Source organism: Malaclemys terrapin, chromosome 1 (assembly GCF_027887155.1).
Source record: "Malaclemys terrapin pileata isolate rMalTer1 chromosome 1, rMalTer1.hap1, whole genome shotgun sequence".
NCBI lineage: Eukaryota > Metazoa > Chordata > Testudines > Emydidae > Malaclemys > Malaclemys terrapin.
Window position 1 is genome coordinate 242,595,212 of NC_071505.1, and position 27,151 is coordinate 242,622,362.

General features: G+C 41.5%; 1 protein-coding gene across 2 annotated transcripts in view; it reads right to left on the reverse strand.

Moving 5' to 3' along the window:
• Positions 1-27,151, reverse strand: part of TMEM255B (transmembrane protein 255B) — a 125,579-nt gene that overhangs the window by 56,798 nt on the left and 41,630 nt on the right. For both annotated transcript variants that reach the window (XM_054010955.1, XM_054010945.1), the window contains exon 4: positions 17,857-17,946. In XM_054010955.1, coding sequence (XP_053866930.1) covers positions 17,857-17,946 — 90 coding nt within the window. The remainder of the gene's footprint in view (positions 1-17,856; positions 17,947-27,151) is intronic.

The window sequence follows — 27,151 nt, forward strand, 5'->3', positions numbered from 1 at the left end:
AAAAAAATCTTACAGTATATGCCATGTCATTATATTAATGAGTCATAAAGGATGGAAACGAAATTAAAAGTAATTAGCTGTAATTTTGCATCATGTATCAGCACTGAGAAAGTAAAATGCATTTATGGTTTTCCTCCAGAGAAGCTTTATAATTTAATTGAGGCTAGAAATGACATATGACTTTAGTTCAGTTTTCTATTACCAGTCGTCAAGGTAACAACTTCTTTAGAAATGAAATAAAGCTATTTGTTTTTCCTTTAGATGAAAGGTGAATATTATAATATTTTCTAATGGGTTCGTAAAAGATTGTACAAAATGGTTTTAAATTTGGAGGGTGTCTGTATGAACTTAATGCTCAAACAGTGCTAGAGATAACCCAGGAGATTGAAGTCACCTAGTTGTACACCAATGTGGTGACCAACGCTAAACTCCCCAAGTTACATACCCACACCTTGGTTTTGGTTCAGCTTCTGTAGTGTGAGAGAGAGAAAACCTTATGGGGGAAAAATTGGAAATTCCCTGCCATTCCAAGTATAACCACCCAACAGTGTCAAGAAATCCATCAGTTCCTGGGCTTCAGAAGGCGCACACAATGGCTAAAAGATAGGCCAGTAGCACATTCCTCTCCTACTTACCACATCATATAGGTAAACTGCAAAGAGCTTCTGCCTATTCAGTGCACGTGAATTCCTTTGTTGACAGTGATATCTTAGCTTCACTATCATGGGATTTTCATTGCACCTGAGACTTGCAGTATGCGTCTTGTATTAAACTTATGTCCTGGGTACGGAGCTGACAGTGTTTGATTATTTCAATCATTGTTGGATGTAACTTAGTCACCTGTAGCAGTTTGCTTCTTGTTTGAGAAGAATGGGAGGCTGGTAACACACCTTCTCAGCTATCGCCAGCAATCCCTTTGATTCTGAGGCAAGCTACGGCACAGTTTGTTTCAGTATCTCGCAGGAGGTTGAAGGAAAACTTTCACTGTAGGCTTTGATCTTTTTGTCAGTTTCCATCACTTCCATAAATCTCCAGTTTAAAAACTCATCCAAATTTGTCCTCACATTCCTGGAATGTCCCTCTCTCCCTTTAGTACTATTGATGTTCACTTTTACCCAGCAGTCCTAGGTTTCACCGGAAATAAATTATTTCATCCGGTATAAAACACAATTGGCTGGCTTTCTGCCAGATGCTCTGAAAATCATGTGGTGGTTAAAATCCCTTTTTTAAATGCTCACATCTGGCAGCAGCCCAGCTGCAGCAGCTCTTGGACCCACAGCCAAGACACTGATATTCACCTTGTGTCCCATCCCCCCCATATGGGCATGTAACGCTCTGGATGTCATGGAGAATTACGTGGCACCTCTCTCAGTTCTCATGACAGCACCTGGCCCTATGAGACAACAGAAGAGAGTAGAGGTTGGAGAGTCCATGGCCTATCTGATACGCTAAAGAGATATAACTACTTACAGGCAAGACAATAAGTAAATCTAGATTCACTGGCTATCAAATCCCCCGCTGTGCAGAATCATTTGCCATGATGATTTCTCAACTTCTCAGTCTAAAGGAATAAACACCACATGGCTGATAATATTTCCACAAGCTCTTTGTGAGAAAAACTGTTATATTCAAAATATGTATCTCCCAAAGTTGCCTATGTAAGATACAAAGAGCTGCAGGACAATAAGCCCAGAAAACATGGTGGCAGGTAGCCATATGTTCAAACTAAGTCATCTTAGCCAAACTTAGTCTAAGTCAAATACTAAGTCATCACAGGAAAACCATCTGCAATTAGAACTCAGGTACTTGCATAGTCCCAGGTTGCTCACGTGCATAGGGTATATATATGATCACTGTGGCTGCAAATTCAAAACCGTTAGTATAAAAGTCGAACAGCTGTAGAAATGCAGGCATTTCACAGGGTGGCAGTGTTATACTTACTGCATTTCTAATGTCACCCACTACATAGGACAAGAGGTAACAATGCAAGTTAACAACACTGGCCCAAATACTGCTGAATAACTGGAAGGAACACTTCTAAACATGACCACGTCTAAACGACACATTGGCTTTCACTGCTACTGCCAATATAGGCTGTGGTTTTGTGATATAAATGTGTGTCCCCTAAGAACTGTACAGACACTACCAAGCAGCCACCAGATAGCTATAAGAGTATAATAACTTTTGATCATTCATAGAATCATAGAATATCAGGGTTGAAAGGGACCTCAGGAGGTCATCAAGTCCAACTCCCTGCTCAAAGCAGGACCAATCCCCAACTAAATCATTACCAAACTGGACTTGATTCAGACTGGGAATCAAGAGATGAAAGACTCCATATCCCCATTATCAAGTCTCTGAGCTACCCAATTCCCCACATAGCCTGTTTCAGTACTTCTCCTTCTCTTATTAATTCTTCTTTTAATAAAACATGTATAAAGACAAACATATCAAGTTTAAAATCCTAAATGCTCAAAATTCTGTTATACTTTATAAGTGTAACCCTTCTGCCCCTCTGAGTTGGCAGCAACAAGGGCCGGGTTCAGTATCTAGGGGTTCCGTTTCAATAACGCAATGCAAAACCGTCTCGAGCCCCCACCCAGTGACCTGGGACAATTACATACCACCACCCCCAGGCACCTCTAGGAGGCAATACTTCCCCTCTCGCAAGCACGGAGTCTGAGTGTAGCAAAAGCCTTTTAATAAAGGAGGGAAACAATGCGGCATTACGTTGGGGAAACACCACAAAAAGGATTCATAACACAAACCATGAGCAAAAGACCCCCTCCAAGTAAGTTTGGCAGTGTCCTTTTCCCCTCAGGGTCTTAAGTCCAATCACCCCGAAGTCCAACAACCCCAAAGTCTCTGTCCCTGGTCAGTGCCGCCCCAGAGTTCAGAAGTTTATCTGCTGAGTTTTACCCTCCCAGCCTGGGCAGAAAGGGGGGGGGCACACGGGATGTTAAGGGGCACCTTACATGGTCCGAGGCTGACTGCCCCACCTCTCCGTGAAGTCCTGCTGCAGCCTTTACCACGAATGGCTCCACTCTACCAGCCACGCCTCGCCGCTCCGCTCCTCTAGCCGTCTCCGCAAACTGCTCTGCTCCCCGTTCCATGGGCCGCTCCAACCGTCCTACAAACTGGTCAGCTCTGCCAGCTGCTCCACTCCACCAGCCACAAATGGCTCAGCTCCCCTCTGTGCCGCTCCACTTGCTGTTCCATGGGGCGCTCCAACCGTCCCACAAACTGCTCGGCTCTGCCAGCTGCTTAGCAATAAATCTTCAGGCTCCCCCACTGGTTAACACAGCACTCAGTGATCTCAGCTCAGCAATTTTAGCTCTTTTAGTGATTTCAGCTCTTAGTGATTTCAGCTTGTAGTAGGGGAGCTCCAGTGCTGGTGCACCATTGTCCCAAAGCAAATTCAGTTCAGCAACTTCTAGCTAGACTCCTAATGGAAGCAAACTTAGCTCTGCTATTCAACAGTGGAGAGAGGGGGTAGTGCAATTGGTGTTCCAGGGCCTCAAAAGGGGCCCATACCATCAGGTATAAATACCTGTCCCCAACCTCTCTCAATTCACTGGGTTTTGTAACCCATATCCCTTGTCTAGCGAGTGCTACTTAGTTACTGGTGAGTCCCTCTGTCATACAACAGTTCCACTGGCCTTGATTCACAGAATCAGGGTAACAACACTTTATTCTTTCTGCCCCAATAACAGAGAAACTGGGGATCCCACACCAGCCAAAGTAACCACTTTCAGTTGTTGTCCCAGGCTAGGCGGGTGGGTGTGCCTATGCAAACAAGATCAGCCCCTGAAGTTCTTTTCCACCCTCGCCATAATTCACCACCAGATGTCAGGGTAGAGCTTATCCCGACTCTGCTCACATAAGCAATTGTACAATTGTTCTTCAGCAGTTTACAAACTATGCTTTAATTATTTGAGTTAAGAGTTCATTTTTATGGATATGCATTTCATAGCTTTTTTTCTTTGATGTCCACCTCACTGTGATTTCAGCAATATTTAAGGTGTATATTCATTTCAATGCAAACATTACATAATGCAATGTTCAGTTTTAATTCCTTCCCCTTACCTACCTCCCACCAAAAAAAGAGAGAAAGAAATCAGGACATTTGAAGTTAAAAAAAAATAAACTTAATTTTGTTACAAAACTGAAAGTTTTGATAACTTCAAAAATAGTGTAACATGACAGCAAATTTAAATCTATCACATAAACATTATTGTCAGAGAAGGGGCAAAATCAGAGGCCCAGATATGTACTTATTTTCCTGTCACAGTTCTAATGCACTTGAAGTCTTTAGAACAGCTCAAGAGAGTTTGCCTCTATAATCAAAACCTGGATCTTGGTACGTGGCGCTGGTCAGCATGGAACCCGAACCTAATCTGGAGACAAGTGATATCAAGTCTGGGTCTTCAGAAGCTTCCCCCCCCCACCTCCCTCCAGACACGTGCAGTGAGGTTAAAATGCTTCAGCCAAACAAGGTCACTGATATTTACAGTATATGATTTCAGATGTCATACAACCTCCTCTCAGAGGCTCTACAGTTCAAGCTCTAGATTCTATGACAACTAACATTAGAAGAAGCCCATATCCAAGCCTCCACAGCCATTCCCTTATTTAACCATCACTTCTCGCTAGTGACTCATGAGAGTCCATGTAACAGAAAGTAAATAAGCTCCTGGATCTCAAAAAACAAAGTAAAATTTGTGCTTCTATTATCTAAATAAAACAGACAACATCCTCCCCTGACTGTGGACAGGCAGATCTTGTAGGGGAAGACATTTTATCCTCTCTATGGCCAGTTTCCTTGACATTTGTGCACTTCTTCCTCAGGCTCAGACCAAGGATTCTTAAGAAAATTAGGGAATGTTTTAAAGGGATGTAGTCTCCTGTAAGAAGAAAACACAATTCTGAAGTTTCTAAGAAATGGAGCAAAAAGTTTTTCTTGGTTTGTTTCTGGCTTTACTCCATAACGCAATGCCATCATCTTACTGCTCACCATTATTATTAGAGGACCGAGACATATTTTATTGTTGGCTGCCCATGAAAACCCACCATTGACTGCCTCCAATTATTTGGATCCCTCTTTCATGTAAAAGGTCTTTCAGCAGCTCTCCATTCATAAATAGAAGTTTTAAGCAGCAGTTAACCTTAATAATGTTGTCATCCACTGCAGTTCCTTGAAAGATTATCCACTCAACTGACACAAGTCAGGACTCCCAGGTTTCAGAAACTTGGAAGGTGATGTTTGGGGTTATGGGATAAAAGAGAAAGTCACAACAAATATAAATAGGGGTAAATTTTCAAAACATTGTAAGAGGCTTTAGTTGCACAACTCCTGGCCAAGCTATTCTAACTTAGGCCTGGTCTACACTACGGGGTTAGGTTGAATTTAGCCGAGTTAGGTCGATTTAAAAATGACTGCGTCCACACAACCAACCCCGTTCCGTCGACCTACAGGGCTCTTAAAATCGACTTCTGTACTCCTCCCCGGCAAGGGGAGTAGCACTAAAATCGAATTTGGGGTAGTGCAGACGCAAATCAATGGTATTGGCCTCTGGGAGCTATCCCAGAGTGCTCCACTGTGACCGCTCTGGACAGCACTTTGAACTCTGATGCCCTAGCCAGGTACACAGGAAAAGCCCCGGGAACTTTTGAATTTCATTTCCTGTTTGGTCAGCATGGTGAACGCAGCAGCACAGGTGACCATGCAGTCCCAGAATCTCAAACAAGCTCCAGCATGGACAGAAAGGGAGACACTGGATCTGATTGTTGTATGGGGAGAAGAATCTGTGCAGGCAGAACTCCGATCCAAAAGAAGAAGTGCAAATATATTTGCCAAAATCTCACAGGGCATGTTGGACAGAGGCTACACCAGGGACACACAGCAGTGCCACGTGAAAGTTAAGGAGCTCAAGCAAGCCTACCAAAAGACAAAGGAGGCAAACGGTTGCTCCGGGTCAGAGCCCCATACATGCTGCTTCTATGAAAAGCTGTATGCCATTGTGGGGAGGGGGGGAACCCTACCACTATCCCACCACTGTCCGTGGACACCTGCAAGGGGGGAGTCTCAAGGAACATGGAGGAGGATTGTGTGGATGAGGAAGAGGAGAATGCGCAGCAGGTAAGCGGTGAATCCATTCTCCCCGGCAGCCAGGAACTTTTCATCACCTGGAGCCAATACCCTCCCAAGGCAGGATCCCCGACCCTGAAGCCGGAGAAGGCACCTCTGGTGAGTGCACATTTGTAATTACAGTACAGGGTTTAAAAGCAATAGTGTTCATGGTCACCTGGTTGAAATAGGGGAATTTGTGTAAGGGAACAGTAAAAGGACCCCGTTCAGGCTGGGCTGTTTGTGCTTGACTAAAAGGGATCATCCCGGAGAATAGCCATGTGGTGGTCGGAGGGGAGAAGGGATCATCCCAGAGAATAGCCACGTGGAGGGGTGGGGGTAGGTGTGTGCTGCACATCTACCCGAATACTGCAGCCCCTCCTTTTAAATGTGAAACCCAACCCATTGCTTGCTCTGGGAAAGGGGGGCGCTGCAGTTTGAAAACATTCCCACATGTTATGAAGGCGTAAGAAGCCAGCCCAATTTTACTCTCCCTTTTTATCTCCCCCCCCAGGTGCAAATGTTTCTACGCTCCCCCATCATCTCCATCTCTGCAGTTATCGCAGATTAGAAGGCAAAAAAAACCTTGCGATGACATGTTTTCTTAGCTGATGCAGTCCTCCCGCACTGATAGGGCACAGCTTAATGCATGGAGGCATTCAGTGGCAGAGGTTAGGAAAGAATTAAGTGAGTGCGAAGAGCAAAGGCAGGACGCGATGCTGAGGCTAATGGGGGAGCAAACTGACATGCTGAAGCGTCTGTTGGGGGAGCAAATGGACATGATGAAGCATGTGTTGGACCTGCAGGAAAGCCAACAAGAGCACAGACTCCCTCTGCATCCACTGTGTAACCGCCTACCCTCCTCCCCATGTTCCATAGCTTCCTCACCCAGACGCCCAAGAACGTGTGTGTGTGTGGGGGGGGGGACCCAGCCACTCCACTCCAGAGGATGGACCAAGCAACAGAAGGTTGTCATTCAAGCAGTTTGATTTTTAGGGTGGCTACAATAAACAATGTGGCCTTGTCCTTCCCTCCTCCTCCACCCCACCTGGGTTACCTTGTCTGTTATCTAATTTTTTTTAATTAATAAAGAAACAATGCATGGTTTTAAAACAATAGCAACTTTATTTCAAAGGTGGGGAGGGTGTTTGGCTTACAGGGAATTAAAATCAACAAAGGGGGTGGGTTTGCATCAAGGAGAAACACACACAACTGTCACACAGAAGCCTGGCCCGTCATGAAACTGGTTTTCAAAGCCTCTCTGATGCGCAGCACGCCTTGCTGTGCTCTTCTAATCGCCCTGCTGTCTGGCTGCTCAAAATCAGATGCCAGGCGATTTGCCTTAACCTCCCACCCCACTATAAACATCTCCCCCTTACCCTCACCGATATTATGGAGCACACAGCAAGCAGCAATAACGATGGGAATGTTGGTTGCGCTGAGGTCTGACCTACTCAGTAAACTGCGCCAGGGAGCTTTTAAATGCCCAAAGGCACATTCTACCACCATTCTGCACTTGCTCAGCCTATAGTTGAACTGCTCCTTACTACTGTCCAGGCTGCCTGTGTAAAGCTTCATGAGCCATAGGAGCAAGGGGTAGGCTGGGTCCCCAAGGATAACTATTGGCATTTCAACATCCCCAATGGTAATTTTGTGATCTGGGAAGTAAGTCCCTTCTTGCAGCTGCTCGAACAGCCCGGGTTCCTAACTATGCGAGCAGCATGCACCTTTCCCGGCCATCCCACGTTGATGTCAGTGAAACGTCCCTTGTGATCCACCAGTGCTTGCAGCGCCATTGAGAAGTACCCCTTGCAGTTCACGTACTGGGTAGCAAGGTGATCCGGTGCCAAGATGGGGATATGCATTCCGTCTATCGCCCCACCACAGTTAGGGAACCCCATTGCAGCAAAGCCATCCACTATGACCTGCACATTTCCCAGAGTCACTACCCTTGATAACAGAATGTCAATGATTGCATCAGCTACTTGGATCACAGCAGCTCCCACAGTAGACTTGCCCACTCCAAATTGATTCCCGACTGACCAGTAGCAGCCAGGCATTGCAAGCTTCCAGAGGGCTATCGCCACTCGCTTCTCAACTGTCAGGGCAGCTCTCATCTTGGTATTCCTGCGCTTCAGGGTGGGGTAAAGCAACTCACAGAGTTCCAGGAAAGTGGCCTTACGCATGCAAAAGTTTCACAGCCACTGTGAATCATCCCATACCTGCAACACTATGCAGTCCCATCAGTCTGTGCTTCTTTGACTGGCCCAGAATTGGTGTTCCACTGTAACAACAAGCCCCAGTGGTGCCATGATGTCCCAATTGCCACAGTCCATGCTTTCAGAAACATCTGTGTCCATGTCCTCATCAAAATCCTCCTCATGCTGGTGTCTCTTAGCCCAGTTCTGCATATACTCCAGGATAACATGCAATGTGTTTACAATGCTCACAACGGCAGCGGTGACGGTGAGCTGAGTGGGCTCCATGCTTGTCGTGGTATGGCATCTGCAGGAGAGCAGGACAGCAGAGTTGCAGCAGAAGCAGTGGATGACGATGGTTAGCTGTCCTACTGCACCGTCTGCAGACAGCAGCACCTAGGAGGACCAGAATAGATCCCCCGAGCTCGTCGCTGGGGAGCAGGAGAGCAGAGTTGCAGCGGAAGCAGTGGATGATGACTGTTAGCACTGCGCACATTTCAGACAAAGTGGAGAAATTTGCTATTGAGACTGAGCTCATTTACAAGAGCAGGAGAGCAGAGTTGCAGCGGAAGTGGTGGATGACGACGGTTAGAAGTCCTACTGCACCGTCTGCTGACAGCAGCACCCAGGACACAACAGCAACAGTGACGGTGAGCTGAGCAGGCTCCATGCTTGCCCTGGTATGGCGTCTGCATGAAAAAAAGGCGCGAAATGATTGTCTGACGTTGCTTTCACAGAGGGAGGGGCAACTGACAACATGTACCCCAAACCACCCGTGACAATGTTTTTGCCCCATCAGGCATTGGGAGCTTAACCCAGAATTCCAATGGGCGGCGGAGACTGCGGGAACTGTCGGATAGCTACCCACAGTGCACCGCTCCGTAAGTCAATGCTAGCCACGGTAGTGAGGACGCACTCCGCCAACTTAATGCGCTTAGTGTGGACTTACGCAATTGACTGTATAAAATCAATTTCTAAAAATCGATTTCTAAAATTGACCTAATTTTGTAGTGTAGACATACCCTTAGCCTTTTCAATAAACTTTTAAGTCTGTCTGTGGAAGAGGGACAGGTCACCAGGAGAGAAACACCAGCCAATCAGCAAGTGGACAGGGCAGCAGGCATCCACAACTATTCCATTTAGCAGAATTATACTGTCCCTCCATTTCTTTACAGAGAGCCTACCTAAAATCAAACCATCTTAAAATCACTTCTGTTTAAAGCACCTTTTATCAAGTCTTAGACAAAAACCACATTAAAATGAAGTTAAGGTTGAGAGGAGAGTTGGACAAAAATGAATTTTTTTGGTTCACTGGCAGCTGCAAAAAGAAAAAGAAAAAAAAAAAAACACAAAATTTCGTTTTGGGTGAAACCAAACATGACATTTGTCAATTTTTTTTCAGCAAATCGAAATGTCAACAACAACAAAAAAGTCAAAATTAATCAAAATATTTCGATATGACTGAAATGAAAATTTTCAAGTCAAAACATTTCAGGAATGTCAAAAGGTAACATTTCGTTCCAACCGGAAATAATTGCATTTACAGGCATTTTCACCTACACAAGCAAAAGACAAAATGGCCAACAGAGGTGGTGCCAGCAGTGCCTCCTTTATAAGCTGTCACTCATTCTTAGTGACAATTTGTAGGCATTTGTGATGAACAGCCATTGGACCAGGGAAATGAGTGTGAATGACTATGTCCTGGTGGTTAGGGCACTCACCTAGGATGTGAAAGACAAGTCCCTGCTCCAGTGACTCCTTAATTATTTATAAAAGGTGGAAAAACTTCAAGAGGAGAGACTGAAAAAGCCCCACATTAGAATATCTCATAACCCAGTGCTTAGGACACTTTCCTGTAATGACCCAAGCAGGCATCCACAACTATTCCATTTAGCAGATTTATACTGTCCCTCCATTTCTTTACAGAGAGCCTACCTAAAATCAAACCCTCTTAAAATCACTTCTATTTAAAGCACCTTTTATCAAGTCCTAGACAAAAAACACATTAAGATGAAGTTAAGGTTGAGAGGAGAGTTGGGCAAATAATGACCCAAGTTCAAATCTCTTCTCCAGATCAGGGGAGTTCCCTTACCACTGGGCTACAGCTTACAAAGGAGGAGGAGATGGTAGCACCCCGCCCCCCACACACACACACCTACCTCTTCCCCCATTTTGGGACTACTTTGCTTGCTTTTGTTAAAATGCCTGAAAGTCAAAATGCAATTTTTCAGGTCAAAACAAAATGAAACATTTTGTTTCAATGCTACTGAAAATTTTTGACTTTTTCTATTTTGTCAAAACTATTCAGAGAACTCCACACAAATTCACAAAAAGTTTCAGTTGACCTGAAACTGAATTTTTTAGTAAATAAACTATTTGTCCAAAAACATTTCACCCAGCTCTAGTTAAGAATACATGCCAGTAATTTAGGATAAAATACATTACAGGGATTCAAGCTTTATTAACCCAGAAAATTCACTTAAGGTTAAATTTAAAAGAAAACCAGACATGTTAAGGAATGGAAATTCACAGTTAGGACACCCAAACAACCTTAACTTTGCTCTGTAGTGACATTATGAGGGGAAATTAAAAAAAAAATTGAATGTGTCTTTCAAAATCAGTGTACAGTACTCTAATCTGGATCCACACAACATTAAAAAGCCTACACTACATTTGCATGGTTTTTGCAGTGTCACTACAGAGCAGAGTTGGAGGATAAACACTGTCATGAAGAATAACAAGAAAAAATTACCAATAATCATAAAATATATATTCAAATGTATCCTATGCACAAGATTTCAGAGTTTAAACTATACAGGAAGTTTGACAAGGCAAAACTAAGGTTGTTTGGGTGTTCTAAATCTGCATTTCAGTGCAAATATTTAGAAAATTCATTCTGAATGCACAGAGTAAGTTCTGTAATCTTGGAGTGGATATGATATATTCCAGACATAATGCAGGATTCAACTTCTTTGTTAAGTGCAAAATTAAACTCAACCTTAACTATGGAGTCTGTACCAATGCCTTCACAACAAGTCAGTGAGTCATGAACAACATTATTTAAATTCTTTCCTCTGCTGTTCAATATATTTATTAATGATCTGGAAAAGGGAGTAAACAGTGAAGTGGCCAAGTCTGCAGAGGATACAAAATTATTCAAGATAGTTAAGTCCAAAACTGACCACGAAGAGTTGCAAAGGGATCTCACAAAATTGGGTGACTGGGTGACAAATGGCAGATGAAATTCACCATTGAGGAGTACAAAGTAAGGCACATAGGAACAAATCATCCCAACTACATATATATAATGATGGCTTCTAAATTAGCTGTTACCACTTAGGAAAGATCTTGGCATCACCATGGATATTATTCTGAAAACTTCAGCTCAATGTGAAGCAGCAGTCAAAAAGGCTAACGATGTTCGGAACGATTAGGAAAAGGATAAAAAAGACAGAAAATATCATAATGCCGCTATAGAACTCCATAGTGTGCACACACCTTGAATACTGTGACCAGTTCTGGTCACCCCATCTCTAAAAAGATGTAGTGGAACTGGAAAAGGTTCAGGGAAGGGCAACAAAGATGATCAAGGTAATGATTTCCATACAGGGAGAGACTAAAAAGATTAGGGCTGTTCAGCTTAGAAAAAGAGATGACTAAAATGGGATATGATAGAAGTCTATATCTTCATGAATGGTGTGGAAAAAGTGGATACAGGAGTGTTATTTACACTTTTCCACAATACAAAAATCAGGTGTCACTCAATGAAATTAACAGGGAGCAGGTTTAATACAAATAAGAGGAGGTTCTTCTTCACACGGCACACAATTAACCTGGGGAACTCATTGTGATGACCAAAAGTATAACTGGGCTCAAAAAAGAGCCAGATCAGTTCATGGAGGATAGCCACGATAGTCAGGGATGCTTGGGGTGACCTAAACCTCTGACTGCCAGAAGCCAGGAGGGGAAATCTGGGGTGGATCATTCAAACTGCCCTGTTTTGTACACTCACCCTGAAGCTCTGGTACTGGCCACTGTCAGAGACTGGTTACCGGGCTAGATAGACCATTGGTCTGACCCAGAATGACAGTTCTTATGTTCTGATGTTTGCAGAATCAGCGCTAGAGTCTACTGCTAGGTAACAACATGCCTCAAGCAAACATGATTTGCAGATAATGGATTCCTGTAGTCTCCATATTTTTCTGAAATAACATCTCTGCACATTACTTGTAGCTTTGATTTGTTTTATTTGATTCTAGTTTTTTTTTCTTTTTTTTTTTGTTTTTTTTGTTTTTTTAAGGTGAAGAGTGCAGTTGAATGGATTAGTGCTGAAACGAACCTTACACGGTAAATTACATCTACACTATTATTTCTCAAATGAGCTAGTGCCACTTTAAATCAAGCTACTTTTACTTCAGTGTCTTTAATTTTATAAGTGCTTTGCTCCAGAGCTTTCTATTAAGTGAAGTGTTTTTAAATGAGTCTTAAATAATTTAAATATATCTTTTCTGAAGAATATCCCCTTCTAAGCAGGATTTTGTCAATTTTATGTCTTTTAAGAAAAACAAAAACCAGAGAAAGTACTTTATGATTTCATCCACAGCATTATAAAAACAAGAGAAACCGGGCTTTTTTTTAAAAAAAAAAAGCCTCAACATTCAGAAGCAGGCACGAACTGACAAGGATTATAATGTGGTGATTTATTTGCCTTGTTTCCATCTCTTCCTACTTTAATGAAGTCACGAATGAAAGACAAATAAGGGACGTTTCTTATTTTTAATTGGTGTGAAGGGTTGTGTTGTATTTGTTGGCGTTCTGAACCAGGCTACTTTATCATCTTAATTCTACCCTTCCCCACACTCATGCCCCTACAGTTCTCATACTCATATTGTTTCACAATTTTAGATCATTTAAAAAAAAATGGTTTGAAAGCCCTAACTTTCTGCCAGCTCATTCCTGCATAGGTGACTGGAAATGCCAGGTTTCTGCTTGTGGCGCTCCCTCCTGTGGCTTCATTGTGAGGAGGAAAAGGCATTCTGTGCTGCAACCCCTCTATATGGAACTGGAAAGGGATTCAGCCGGCCTAACCAGAAGATCTCGATGGAGATAAAGGCCATCTGTGTGGAAACCCTGTACCTCTCTAAACTGCCTTCCTGGATTCAACTAGTGCCTTTCTCCCTCTTGGAACCATGCTGCCAGGGACTCCTCTACCAGCCCCAGACCCTTCCTCCAGACAGATGTCTGCATTAACCAGTCAAGTTCTACAAAAGCTTCATTAAACTTAAGTTGGAATCCTCACAAGTTGGAGGGGGATGAGTAAAGAGCTACATAGACTGGCCGTCTTACCTGCCCTGACCCCTGTCTCCCAAAGCCCAGCTTCCTCCACACCCATGGATCCCTGGAGGAACATTTGGGGAGGGGAAAGGGAACAATGCCACAGAACAGCAATCCTCTATGTAGGCCAGGATTTTGGCTTCTCCTTGCAGAGAAGGCAGCTTGGACCAAAAATCCATAAAATGATTCCTAAATGGTAGCAGCCAAACCACATCTCAGATATTAGTGAGCAGCGTGATACAGGTACAGTATGAGAGCTACTGGCAATATCCTGTGAGGGAATGGAATTAAAACACTGTTACTACCCCCATCAAGAAGAAAATTATATGGGTAAAATGGGGCAAGGTAAAGAATTATTAACACAACAGCGACAAAGGTGGGCTATATGATACGCCTTCCTTCGATATGCACTAACTAGTTCATGAGACAACATAGGAGTGAGCAGCAACTCACCCTCCACCCGTTTGGTGGTCAGTAAATTTAGGTGAGCAGTCACCTTATTTCACCCTCCCTTATTAAGTTCTTGCACTTCTCTGTTAGGCAACTAAGAATGGAATAAGTTGGATGGTGACTATAAGTTTTGCATGATCTCTAATTTTCCAGCAATATTGCTAAATAAGTCTTTGTACTGTACTATTGGAGAAAGATGGATGGATCAAACTCAGACTCTGTGTCAATAGATAAACAGTGTAAACTCCGTTGATTTACCCAAAGGCCCGTGTGCTAGGCCTGAATTTGCCTTGTTTCATTTTAGAGTAAATCTCAAGGACAAATGTCTGTATTTTGTCCTGCACTGTTAAGTCTCCAGCACTGAGCAGATGACAACTGCAACTTAATTGGCTTAGTCACTGACCTGCTGGTTTGTGAAATACATCCAAGACTGCAATGGGCCTTCTCTTTGGGGCAATGCAACACCCTTGTGTCTTGAAATTGCATTGTGATAAGCCTTTGAATGTCTAGCCCCAGAACTCCCCTTTCAACTTCACAGCCCTGTACGAATAAGGCCACCCCAGGGGCATGCCATGATAGAAAGAGGCGTGCAGATATTTGTACTCTGGGAAAAATATAAGTGGTGGGTATTACTTGAGACATTTTTCTTCAGATATGAGTGTACACACATATACTAACATGATATTACTATTTGCTCAGGATAAGGGATAAATGTAGTTTCTGGAGCAGATATGTAAAGTAAGAGCAGGGAGCTGAAAGGCAAGAGAGTGAAGAATGACTAAGCAAGTGCCTAGAAATATTAAAGGGCTGTTATTTGTCTCTGTGTTTGAGATTTTGCCTACACAGTGCCCTCAGATGCAATACTACGCATCAGAAAAGGTGACATTCTTTGTCTAACCCTTTAATATCTTGATGGGCTGAACACGCTTTTGGATACATACACAATGATCACTTGTTCAACGTGAGGGTTGAGTCAGGGAATGAATCATAAAAATACACATCTTACCATACTAAAAAGGTTCTCGGATACCATGGTGCTGATAAATTGAATTCTACACTATTCCTATTGACAGATTTTACAAATCTGCCCCATTAACATATTTGTAGATCTCACTCCATACATGAATGTGAATGATATTTATATTAACAGCAGCATTATTCCTCTGAACGATTTGCAAAGAAATCAGAGATGATAAAGAAGCCACACCATAAGTAAGATAGAGCCAAAAATATAAGGAAGGACAAAGGGGTCACAAAAAACTGTGAACTGATGCTCAATTTAGGCCAGACCCTGTTCTGTCCTGTACACAGATACATGGGAGTAACCAGGTATAAAGTGCTTCCTTGTGCCAGCAACCAACACGACCATTACAGGGCAAGAGGGGAAGCACACTCTGCACAGCGTCTACGTTCCCAGACTGAACAAGAGATGGGAGGACAGCCTTCCCCTCTACAACTCACAGGTCAGCATACCTGTCCTGATGCATCAGTAACTGCATGCTGCACCTGATATTGACTTGGAGCACTTTACTACTTCTCCAGAGCAGTAAGGAAACCAGGAGGGAGACTGTGAATCCTAGAGTTACAATATTTCCTAGGCAACTCCAGAAAAACACAACAGTATGCAGCCTCATTGCTCAGAGCAGACTGAAAGCTTATCACATATTTATAATAATAAAATCATAATTAATAATTAATAAATATAAATCACCTTCAGCTGAGATACTAGGGGTTCTGTACAGCTGAAATATAAAACCTACCAGCCACAAGAGAAGATTAAACCAGATCATGTAATAACCACAAAACAAAATTTTTTTAAAGTAACAAATCGTTAAAGTTCCTCTTCCTCTCCAAGTGCAATTTTTATTTTTAGTAATAACCAGAGAGAGAGAATGAATGGCTCTATAGCCCCTGCTCATGGCATTCACCTGAGGGGAGGACAGCCAGGTTCCAGTCCCTGCTCCAATAAAAATTTAAATTATTTATACAAAATAGAACAGCTTCAACAGAAGAGACAGAAACCCATCCCAGAATACCAAATATCCCAGTGGTTAGGCACTCACCTGGGATGAGAGATTTGGGTTCAAGTCCCTACTCCAGAGCAGATGTGGTATTCAAACCACATCCCAGGTAAGTGCCTTGGGCTATTGAGTATAAAGGACGTACTGCCACCATCTCCTCCTCGGTTTGGTGAAAAACTGAAACATGTCAAAGCAAACTATTTCAATGTTTCCAAATTTTTTCTTTCCGACCAAAACAATCCACCAGAATGGACCCGAGTTCACTAAATGTTTCAGTGGACCCAAATCTGCATTTTTCAGAAAAAGAAGATTCAGCCAAAAAAAAAAAATTCACCCAGCTGTAGTCTCCACATTGTTTTGGAGGGGAAAATAATGACAAAGAAAAAGCATCCTGATCCTAGAGTCCACTTGCTCTGCCACTACACATCAGGAACCCCATCAACTAAGACACACCAGTGTAAGTCTGAGGAAAATCAAGCCCATAAAATTTTGTAGCAATGTGTGTGATGTGTGTATTTTAGTCAATATGCTATGTTGTGTGCAATATATCTGAGTTACAATTCTGTTAAAAATTTAACTTTGCATTCTTGACATTTATGCACATAAAATCTTAATCAAAAGGATGCATTAATGTAGATTTCTGCACTTGATTTCCTTGTTTTTAAGGGAATTAAAAAAATACAAAGGAAAAAGAAACAGGATTGATAAAAATCTGAATGTGAGCTGGGATATTCAAATCACCCCACATTCAAATCTCTGTCTGCGTCCATAGACAGTCTTTTGTTTTATTCTTAAATTGTAAGTTCTCTGGGGCAGGGATTGTCTTTTTGCTTTGTGTTTGTACAGCACCTAGCACAATGAGATCCTGGTCTATGACGGGGGCTTCCAGATGCTACAGTAACACAAATAATAAATTTTCTAGGACTTAATAATCAAATAAACGGACTAGTGAAGTAAACAGTTGAGAGGTTTTTTTGGTCGGAAGGAGGATAAGGTCATTGCAGAGTGAGGAACAAGGGGCTGCATGGGGCTTTTGAAAATGCTTGTCACTCTGGTGGGTGGAGCATTAGGCAGGTGGGAGATGGTCAGGTTGGGATTGTTTGTCACTTGGTAGGAGTCCTCAGACAACTTTCCATCCTCTCTACCGCTAACCATAGCCTTACCATCTCTCTATGTTCTTCTCCATCAAAACGATCTCTCTTCCTTTGTTGTACCCCACTCCCTTTCTTGAAAGAGCCTGGGGCAAAGCTACCCCTGTGCTGTGCATGGTGTAGTGTGACTGCTTTGAACAATATGTACCCTGAACAATATGAATCTGGAGCGTTCCACATCTGGACTGGCCATGCTCAGAGCTTCTGTATGTCTGGAGTTCTGAATAATGAAATAAAGCTTTTGGGGGAGCCTGAAATATCCTCACTTTCCTAAGCAGGCACTAGTCTGTGAGCTCCTGTCATTGTATCATTTAACTTTTCCTCAGTAGCTGAAACTCACATAGACATGAACATATTCTTGGCAACATCTCTAAGTTTTGACATTGATTGGGGTTTCCTATTCGTTTTCTGCCAACAGGAATGGCATAATCGTCAATGAATAAATCATTTCTCGAACTAGAAGGGCTACCAAGTAACTAAAACATCGCTTATCATAACCCGGAAAAAAATATTTCCTACTGGAAGTGCCATGAGCATTCTGAACCAAAAGAAAAAATATTAAGGACCATACTTACTATGTGTCGTGCTGCAAAGACTCCATCAACTATTGCACAACAGAATGCTGCTACCACTCCAAAGCTGATAAATACGATGGATGCTACCAACTAGAAAGAGAAAAGAGGATTTAACAACTTGTTCAATGCAATTCTTGAGACACAATTATAAAACAAATTGCTTTGGCAAACTAGAACGAGACGTTTCACTTGTGTCATCAAATGTAATCACTTAGTTTGCCACCAATTCAGTGAGAATACCGGTGGCACAAGGCAACAAGGCAGAAATTCCTGCAGCTACCAGTACCGCTGAATTGATATAAAACCCAGTTTGTTGGAAAAGCTTAAATCTTTCCATTAAAAATTAAAAAAAGCTGCAAGAGCTATTAAATGCAATGGTGATTTCTCCTAAATCAAGTGTATCAAATAAACCAGCAGTGGTCTCTGTAGGGTGCATGGCAAAGACAAAAGCCACTTCCCCATTGGCTCATATCAATCTGTAAAGTATTGCTACAGCAGCAATTCACACACACAAATAAGAACCTTGCAACAAGCTAATAACCAGCCAAATGCACATCCGTCAACTGTAAGAAAGCTTTTGCTACCCCAACCAGTTTATTTATTCTTTTTCCCTTAGAAAAATCCAAGGACTAAAGTTATATTCCATGTTTAGCTCCTCCACATTGTTTATAAGATTTTCCAAAACTGCCTGGAATCACCTCATTTCCTCTGGAGTTTGTTTAAACATTTCCCAACATTTAAGATGTTGGGAATACATTAAGTGAAGCATTTTATTTATTTAAATCAAAACAAAGTAGAAATACCATCAAAATATCCCAACTTTGAAATGCCCTAGTACGCTACAATTAAATGTTATAGCACATCATTCACACTATATCATAATACTCATCAGCTACAATAATGGAAATGTAGCTAAGTACAATAGACAAAGTGATGTATCAATGGTTGGTAAGAAGTGCTGGAGTGGCAGGGAAACAGAGTGTAAGAAAAGGAGCTCTGGCAATTTGTACACTTACAGGTGCCCTTTCAACCTTTTAAGCCATCTAAGTCAATTAATATACCTTAAATAATTATTTGCCCCGACAATCTTCTCACCTTGACGCTGATCCTATTTACCTCTATGTACTGAGAGGAGTCCCACTGATCGCAACAGGGCTTCTCACAGAATATAAACTTAAGCATTTGCATAAGTCTTTGCAGGATCAGAACCTTTATTCCTAAGGTGCAGTGGGGGAGGTTTAAGGTTTATTTTATTATTTAATATGAGCTCTCCCCCACATTGACTCCAATAGAGACCAACTCTCCCTTTACAGGAGCTGGTGCCAGTAACTGCAGGAGGCAGGTGACACTATACAGATCCTTAGGGGTTGTCTACACTTACTGGGGGATTGACGTGCGGCGATCGATGCATCGGCGGTTGATTTAGCGGATCTAGTGAAGACCCGCTAAAGCGACCGCTGATTGCTCTCCCATGGACTCCTGTCCTCCACCAAATTGAGAAGAATAAGGGGAGTAGACGGGAGAGCGTCTCCCATCGACATCACGTAGCGTGGACCCCACGGTAAATAGATCTAAGCTACGTCGATTTGAGTTATGCTATTCCCGTAACTCAAATTGCATAGCTTAGATCGAATTTTCCCTTAGTGTAGATAAGGCCTTATTCTCACCATCATGGAATCTTCTGTCTTTAAAGATTTTCATTGAAATGGGCATCCTCGAAGTGGCTATGGGTTTTCCCCCCTCTGCTCTCTCCCAAGTCTCTTACTCAGTCTGAATCTAAACTATAGAGGTGGAAGGAAAGCACATTGGAGCAGCAACGGGGGAGTCGTTGGTCTTCCTGTGTGTTTTATAGTGCCTAGCACATTTGTTTTGCTACCACAATATAAACAACAATCATAATCTGCAACTGCTGGTTTTCATCTTACAAGTCTACTAGCGACAGCTCTGGACTTCATTTCAATTATCTCATTAAGATTGTAATTAAAATCAATTAAGGACATATTTATTCACGGAACAGAAGGGCCAGTGTTGCCCTTCTCTTAACAGATAGAGACCAATTCTTATGCCAGCCACACACACTCAATAACAGTTGCTTATTCTTAGTTAAGTATTGGGCTCAGTAGACTTGGGTTTGCCTATGATCCAATGAGCACTATCACTAACATCCTCCTCCAAGCACATAATTCATTACTTAAAAACATGTTACAAAAATATTACACAGCTGACACATCAGCCACACTAAGACAACACATAATTCCCAGTACTCTAAGCATGCATTAAATTGATACAAAGGACCAATAAAGGCCAGAGCAGCCTCATTGGCAGAAGCTATTAAGGAGACACATGCTCAGAGTAGTTCACAACTGCCCTGGCTAGAACTCTTTTCAGGCCATTGCCACCACTTATTTTTGGGACTTCACTGGCCACCATGTGCCTTTTGGTGAAGGAGAGGTTTTGGATACTTTCTAATACTGCAACCTCCCTCCACTCAGAGAACTTATTTCTCCAGGGACTCTGTACCTGGGTTTGTATCAGCAGAATTCAGCGTACACATAAACTGAACCTGGCTCACAGTTCCCACCTGCAACTTTAACCAAAGAAAGAAAGAAACAAACTATAACAGCACCTTTAACACACAGTTCCATTAGAAAGAACAGGAGTACTTGTGGCACCTTAGAGACTAACAAATTTATTTCAGCATAAGCTTTCGTGGGCTACAGCCCACTTCTTCGGATGCATAGAACGGAACATATATTGAGGAGATATATGTATGTGTATATATATCTCCTCAATATATGTTCCATTCTATATGCATCCGAAGAAGTGGGCTGTAGCCCACGGAAGCTTATGCTCAAATAAATTTGTTAGTCTCTAAGGTGCCACAAGTAATCCTGTTCTTTTTGCAGATACAGACTAACACGGCTGCTACTCTGAAAGTTCCATTAGAGAATTTTGAAAATGTCTGTTATTTGCTATATTGACAGTAATTTCTCCTTTAAAAGCACATGATGTACCCAAGAAAAATCCAGGTCTGAATTATCAAACTGGCCCCTAAAACGGCACTCACACATTCCATATAATACATTCATTTGCATGCACAAGCCTCATATTTGAATTTCAAAATACACACACAGAAAATTTGCTGGCATGGCATCAGAGACCCATTTGAAAAATTTGGCCCTCTTTATTTCTGTTTAAGCCTTTATTTTTAAATATGTTATTTGCTTGCTGTAGAGCCATTATTCTCCATCATATTCTGTCACTGTTATGTTAATACATATTGACTTATTTTAAAAATTTAAGCCAGTGGGTGGGTAGGTAGAGAATCTTATAGCACATCCTTGTGTAATAGCAGATTTTTAGGCAGACACGCATCAATTCCATTTAAGATTGAGGTGACTCATTCCCTGAATTTGACAAACTAGACAGAAGCCTTCTCCCAAACCAAATTGACTGGCCTATGCTATCGTTTAAGCCATGCTGGGCAGAAAGCCAGTTTGTGCAGACCTTATGTAGACTTTCCCACTTTCCCTGTACTTTCTTTCTGTTCCTCAGTGGTTTTATGGCATATTCCATACTCCCTTCCTGCTCCTTCTGTACCATCCTTCTCTCTTCTGGACTCTTTGGAAATCCTGATAACCACTATAAACAAACACTCACTGGGAAAGACAGACTTCTTTGTTTTGATCCATCCATCTTAAGAACATAAGAACAGCCATACTGAGTCAGCCCAAAGGTCCATCTAGCCCAGTATCCTGTCTTCCAACAGTGGCCAATGCCAGGTGCCCCAGAGGGAATGAACAGAACAGGTAATCATCAAGTGATCCATCCCCTGTTGCCCATTCCCAGTTTCTGGCAAACAGAGGCTAGGGACATCATCCCTGCCCATCCTGGCTAATAGCCATTGATGGACCTATCCTCCATGAATTTATCTAGTCCTTTTTTGAACCCTTTTATAGTCTTGGCCTTCACAACACCCTCTGGCAAGGAGTTCCACAGGTTGACTGTGTGTTGTGTGAAAAAATACTTCCTGTTTGTTTTAAACCTGCTGCCTATTAATTTCATTTGGTGGCCCCTAGTTCTTGTGTTATGAGGAGTAAATAACACTTCCTTATTTACTTTCTCCACACCAGTCATGATTTTATAGACCTCGATCATATTCTGCCTCCCCCTTTGTTGTCTCTTTTCCAAGCTGAAAAGTCCCAGTCTTATTAATCTCTCCTCATACAACAGCCGTTCCATACCCCTAATCATTTTTGTTGTCCTTTTCTGAACCTTTTCCAAGTCCAATATTTTTTTTTGAGATGGGGGGCGACAACATCTGCACACCGTATTCAAGATGTGAGCGTATCATGGATTTATATAGAGGCAATATGATGCTATAATAAATCACTCATGTAACTTGGCGCTTTAATTTAAAAACAAAACAACAGTTCACAATCAATTAATCATATACAAATATTCATTTTTAACTATTATCTAATATTTATACAAAGCTTTTCATCCTGAAGAATAACACTGAATACAGCACATACAATTAGAATTTTAACAAAGAAGCTGTTTTGGATTAACACCAGTGAATAAAAGTAAATTATTGGCTTTTTGAACACCTATAATTTCATAATAATTTCCCTCTAGCTGATGCCTTACATAGAGTACCATGTTTTACCCTAGAGCAAATCACTACATATTCATTATGAAGCCCTGAAAGAGTGAAGTTAGACTTTAAAACTTCACATCCCATAACTACAGCAACATTGGTGGACACCAGTGTCTTCAAGCAGAAAAATTGATAGTGTGACAGTACCAAATTATGATCTTGCAATCCTGCATCATGTGATATATACATATGGGGTAATATTGTACCACCCACTTTGAAATAAAATGCCTCAATGAAATCAATAGAAATTCTGCTTAAAAACTGATGGCACAATATGGCCCATGTCTTTCAAATGACATAATTCATGGGTGCTTTTTTAATATATCCTTTCATCTCTTCATGCACACAGAGCTATCATGAAAGTTTATTCTAGTTACTTATGGGATGTTGGACTGTGCTGTCACAGTGTAAGTAAAGTTGCTAAGACTTATGGTCTCTTTATCTGAAAGACAGTGGACATACAAAAACCCTAAATCAAGCCAATCTATATGAAGCTCCAAGATATCTCTATCTTGTTTTTCAAGCCATAGCAGTCACTCAAATAATTAGTGTATTCATCCGAGTGCTACCAAATTGCCTATCTGAGCTGAGAATGAATTACTGGAACCTGACCCAGAGTTGCCTTTCCTATTTCACACATGAGCAACTTATTGATGATTTACACTCCAAAATCAATGTTTTCCCTTCACGAGAATCACTTAAATCATCTAACAAGATTTTGCTAACTTTCAGCTTCAGAATTCCAATACTGAGTTCATCTATAAGAAATGCCTACATAAAGGTACCCAGTAAACTGGTTTTGTAAAAAAATTGTGGGGTTAATTCTGCAGCCCTCCTTCACGTTAATGATCATTTACCCATGCAAACACTTTCATGGATTCAAAAAGATTGACTCTGGTCTAGATTCTGCCACCCTTACTCATATTGAATAGTAATTTAGGGTAGCATTCTTACTTAGGCACCTAACTCCCATTAAAACAAAACGGGGAGGGAGTTAGGCATCTATACACCTTTGTGACTCCCTCCCTTACTCTGAGTGATCTCCTACAGAAATTAATACAACAACTTGTGGAGTAAGGTAATATGTGGTGTGAGTGAAGATGACAGAATGAGGCCTTACTTCAGCTGGTTCTTTTGGTTCATTCAAAATTTATGTAAAATATCTCCAGATACAAAAAAGATTAAAAGAAACAGAAAGAAAACAGAACAAAGAATATCTTAAAATAAAATTACAGACTAATATTGTCTCTCCAACTCTATTTTTCTTAGTGAGACAAAAATCAAACTACAAAATGAGATACTTCACAAAAAATGCAGCTAAGACAGCAAAGTGAAGAAAACTTGTAAATTCAAAAGCTTATTCTTATGACTGCTAGAGTTGTTATATTACTGAACATTCCAACTGTTGGTCATTGACAGGGAAAGAAGAGCAGTAGTAAATAAATTGTAATGGACAATTTTACTAAGTGGCAGCCAGTGAAAAATAGGGGTCAATTTAAAAAAAAATAACAGGTTCAGATCAATGACAGAATCTCATATACATCTTAATATTGGCCATCATGTTTTACATGGTAAGTTCTTCTTTATTAATAAGAATTCCTTTTAACATTGATTCAGTAAAAATATCTGCTTTAACTGTTATATTGCTATGCAACTGAACTTTTCCACCTCTATTATTATTGGAACATATTATTGGCACTGGTACAGAATACAATAATTTGGTTGTTTCCAGGGGAAACATGTACAGTCAATTAATAGACAGTGAAAACTGTCTTAAGTGAATAATCAAAAGAAAAACATAAATCAGCTGTTTAAACAGAGATATTTTTGAAAAAAGGACCGGACTAGCGCTCTGTATCAAACAGTCCTGCAAGCATTTACTACTGGATAGAGAGTCCACTATCATGACTAGCCCCACTGAAATATAAACAGCTGAAATATAAAATACTAAAATGGGAAAAGCTAAAGAAAGGGTAGATTAGTGAACAGTTGTGTTCTAAGAAAACAGATGTGTCGGTTTCACTGTGTAAGACTCTATCCGTATTAGAAATCTCATGTCTTCTTATTAGTCATATAGCACACTGGGTGTGCATGACTTACTCAATAGACAACATCAAAGTATTCCCAAATTTTGAACACCCATTTTTGAAGTTTTGGATACTGTCAACTCTGAGTTCTTGTGCAATCAATAAGAGTGCTGGGCCTTCTCTTCAGCCTACCTGACTACGAGGAGCACAAGTGGTCACCATGTTGCCCCAACTCTGCCTCTCTGGAAGCAGCAGAACCTGAAATGTTTCCTTCTTGCTCACCATTGCAGACATGGCTAACACTCGTGCGATGTGAGATACCCTAGAATGCAATGGGCCAATCTCGAACCCATGCACATACTCCTCCATCTCTCAATAACATGCAATGCCATTGACCATGAAGTCTAACTAATGAGATTGTTCACCCCTCTTAAACACCTGGCAGGTGACTGGAAGACCACTGAGCTGGCTTTGATACTTACTATTGATTGCACCCAAAGGGTTGCAAAAGACAACTGCTGACATATCTCAAAAGGTCTAATCTGTGGAGTTCCACAGGACTCAATACTCTCCCCTAGCCATTTATATAAAATCGCTAGGAGAGATTTTGTCCTACCTCAGGCTTAAAATCAGCCCGCAGACAATATCCAGTTTTATCTAGGGTTCATGTCAAATGCAAAAGCCATCAGCATACTGGTTTCCCAATGCCTGAATGAAATTAGCAGCTGGACGAATGAAAGCTAGCTGAAGTTAAACTTTGGAAAGACAGGCTATAAAATTCTAGAAAGTTTGGCCAAGCCAGTTGGTTCCCCCCTACACACATAGAAGGGTATATAAGACCATTGGGTCTCTTCACAATGGCAGCTCAAGACAGTGGGTGGTAGTGAGTGAGCCTGTTCAGTGAGAAAGATGAATAGCCTGTAGTGGGGAAGAAGGTAATGGGGAGTAGCATGTTTTGGTATGAGAGGGTGCTTTACAAGTTTTGGAGACTTTTATAAAGTGCACCCAAATTCTGAACCTTAAAAGTTTGCCTCTGCTGACATAACTTTCATATTTTAGATCAATGTGTAGTGCCTCTCGGTATGAATAAACTACCTCAGTGTATGATTTTGTTACATGCTGGTACCCCACCGTCTGCCTTCAAGGAAAAGTACAGCCCTGTAAGTCCTGCTAGGCTCAAGATTGTGGCTCTGATATGTACCTGGCTCCTTCATGGTTCTGAATCAACCATTCCTTGTCTATACTCAAAGACAATATCTAAATTAAGATTGTTGTTATAATCACTTGTGAGTGCTGGATGCTTCTCAAGATACATCACCCTCTGCTTTTAGGCTAAGCCGCTCAATCTCTAGAAAATATATGGATTTTTTTTGTTTTCTAAATCATTACTGCATAAGACGTAAGTAACATTATATCTAACAAGAACATTTTACTCATGGTAAATGGTTGCTTTTGCATTGAACAGGGTCTGGCGTCTGTGTACTGTGCTCCTCATCAAATCTCCCTGTTTTTTCGCCCCCAAGTAGAGGCAGAGTCACAATTATCTGCATCAATGTAAATTGAGAAACACTGTCATCTGATGCCTTTTGGTCTGAAAGGAGAAGGCACTGAAATAGCTGCATATGTGTTACACCACAGGTTTTCAAAGCACTTTATATAGTCAAATTGGGCACAGCAAACACATTTAATAAAGAACTACAGGAGGCAATCTGTTGTAGCTGTCCCTAAAACTAACTTATCAGATGTATAGTTTGGTTCTGTGGAGCTTTTAGTACTTATATTTCCATGCATCTCTAAGTTTAGTGCTCAAGATGTAGTCAAATAAGGTCATTGCACTTTTTCAGCTCACCGGTTAATACCGTAAAAGCAGAAGTTTACAAACCGGTTGCATACTATATCACCATCCACAACATACAAGGACTTTCAATACCTGGCACAATCCTCACCAAGAACTGCATCTGTTACTATGGCAACTAAACAGGGACACAGATTAATAACCTGTAAAACTAAGAGAATAAAACACATTGCATTCTGCTTGAGGTGCTGCTACCAGTAGAGAGCCACCTGTGTTGTCAGATATAAAAAAAAATATCTTCAATTGTTAATTAACACTCTGATTTGGGGCCTCTGCCTCCTCTTTTGCACAGACTTCTTCACAACAGCAGCTTTTGCCACCATCATTAACTGAAACCATTGCTCTGCCTCTATGGAGAGAATTTAAACAGGCCAGACTTTTATACCAGTGCTCACTCTTGGGTTATTAAGGAGGCTTATCGCTGCACTAGGTAATGTGCCTCACAATTTATGGCCTGTCAGCCCATTCTTTCCAAAGGTCGGTTCTTCAGTAATAGCATTGCTGTAATGGAGACTTTGCTCGAGAGCTGTCAGACCACAGGAGATATGATTATGTCATGTGCTGGAGCTTCATTATTCATTAATGTCAATTCTAGTTGTAACACAGAGTACAATTACCGGAATTTCTAATGATGAAAGAATTTTGTGGTTGTTCATCCAGTGCCTGTGGGTTTGTTTCTTAGACTGGCCTCCAGATCAGGGAGGGGAAAAAAATCCAAATACTATTATGTTAAATTACAGCACTGGGAACTGA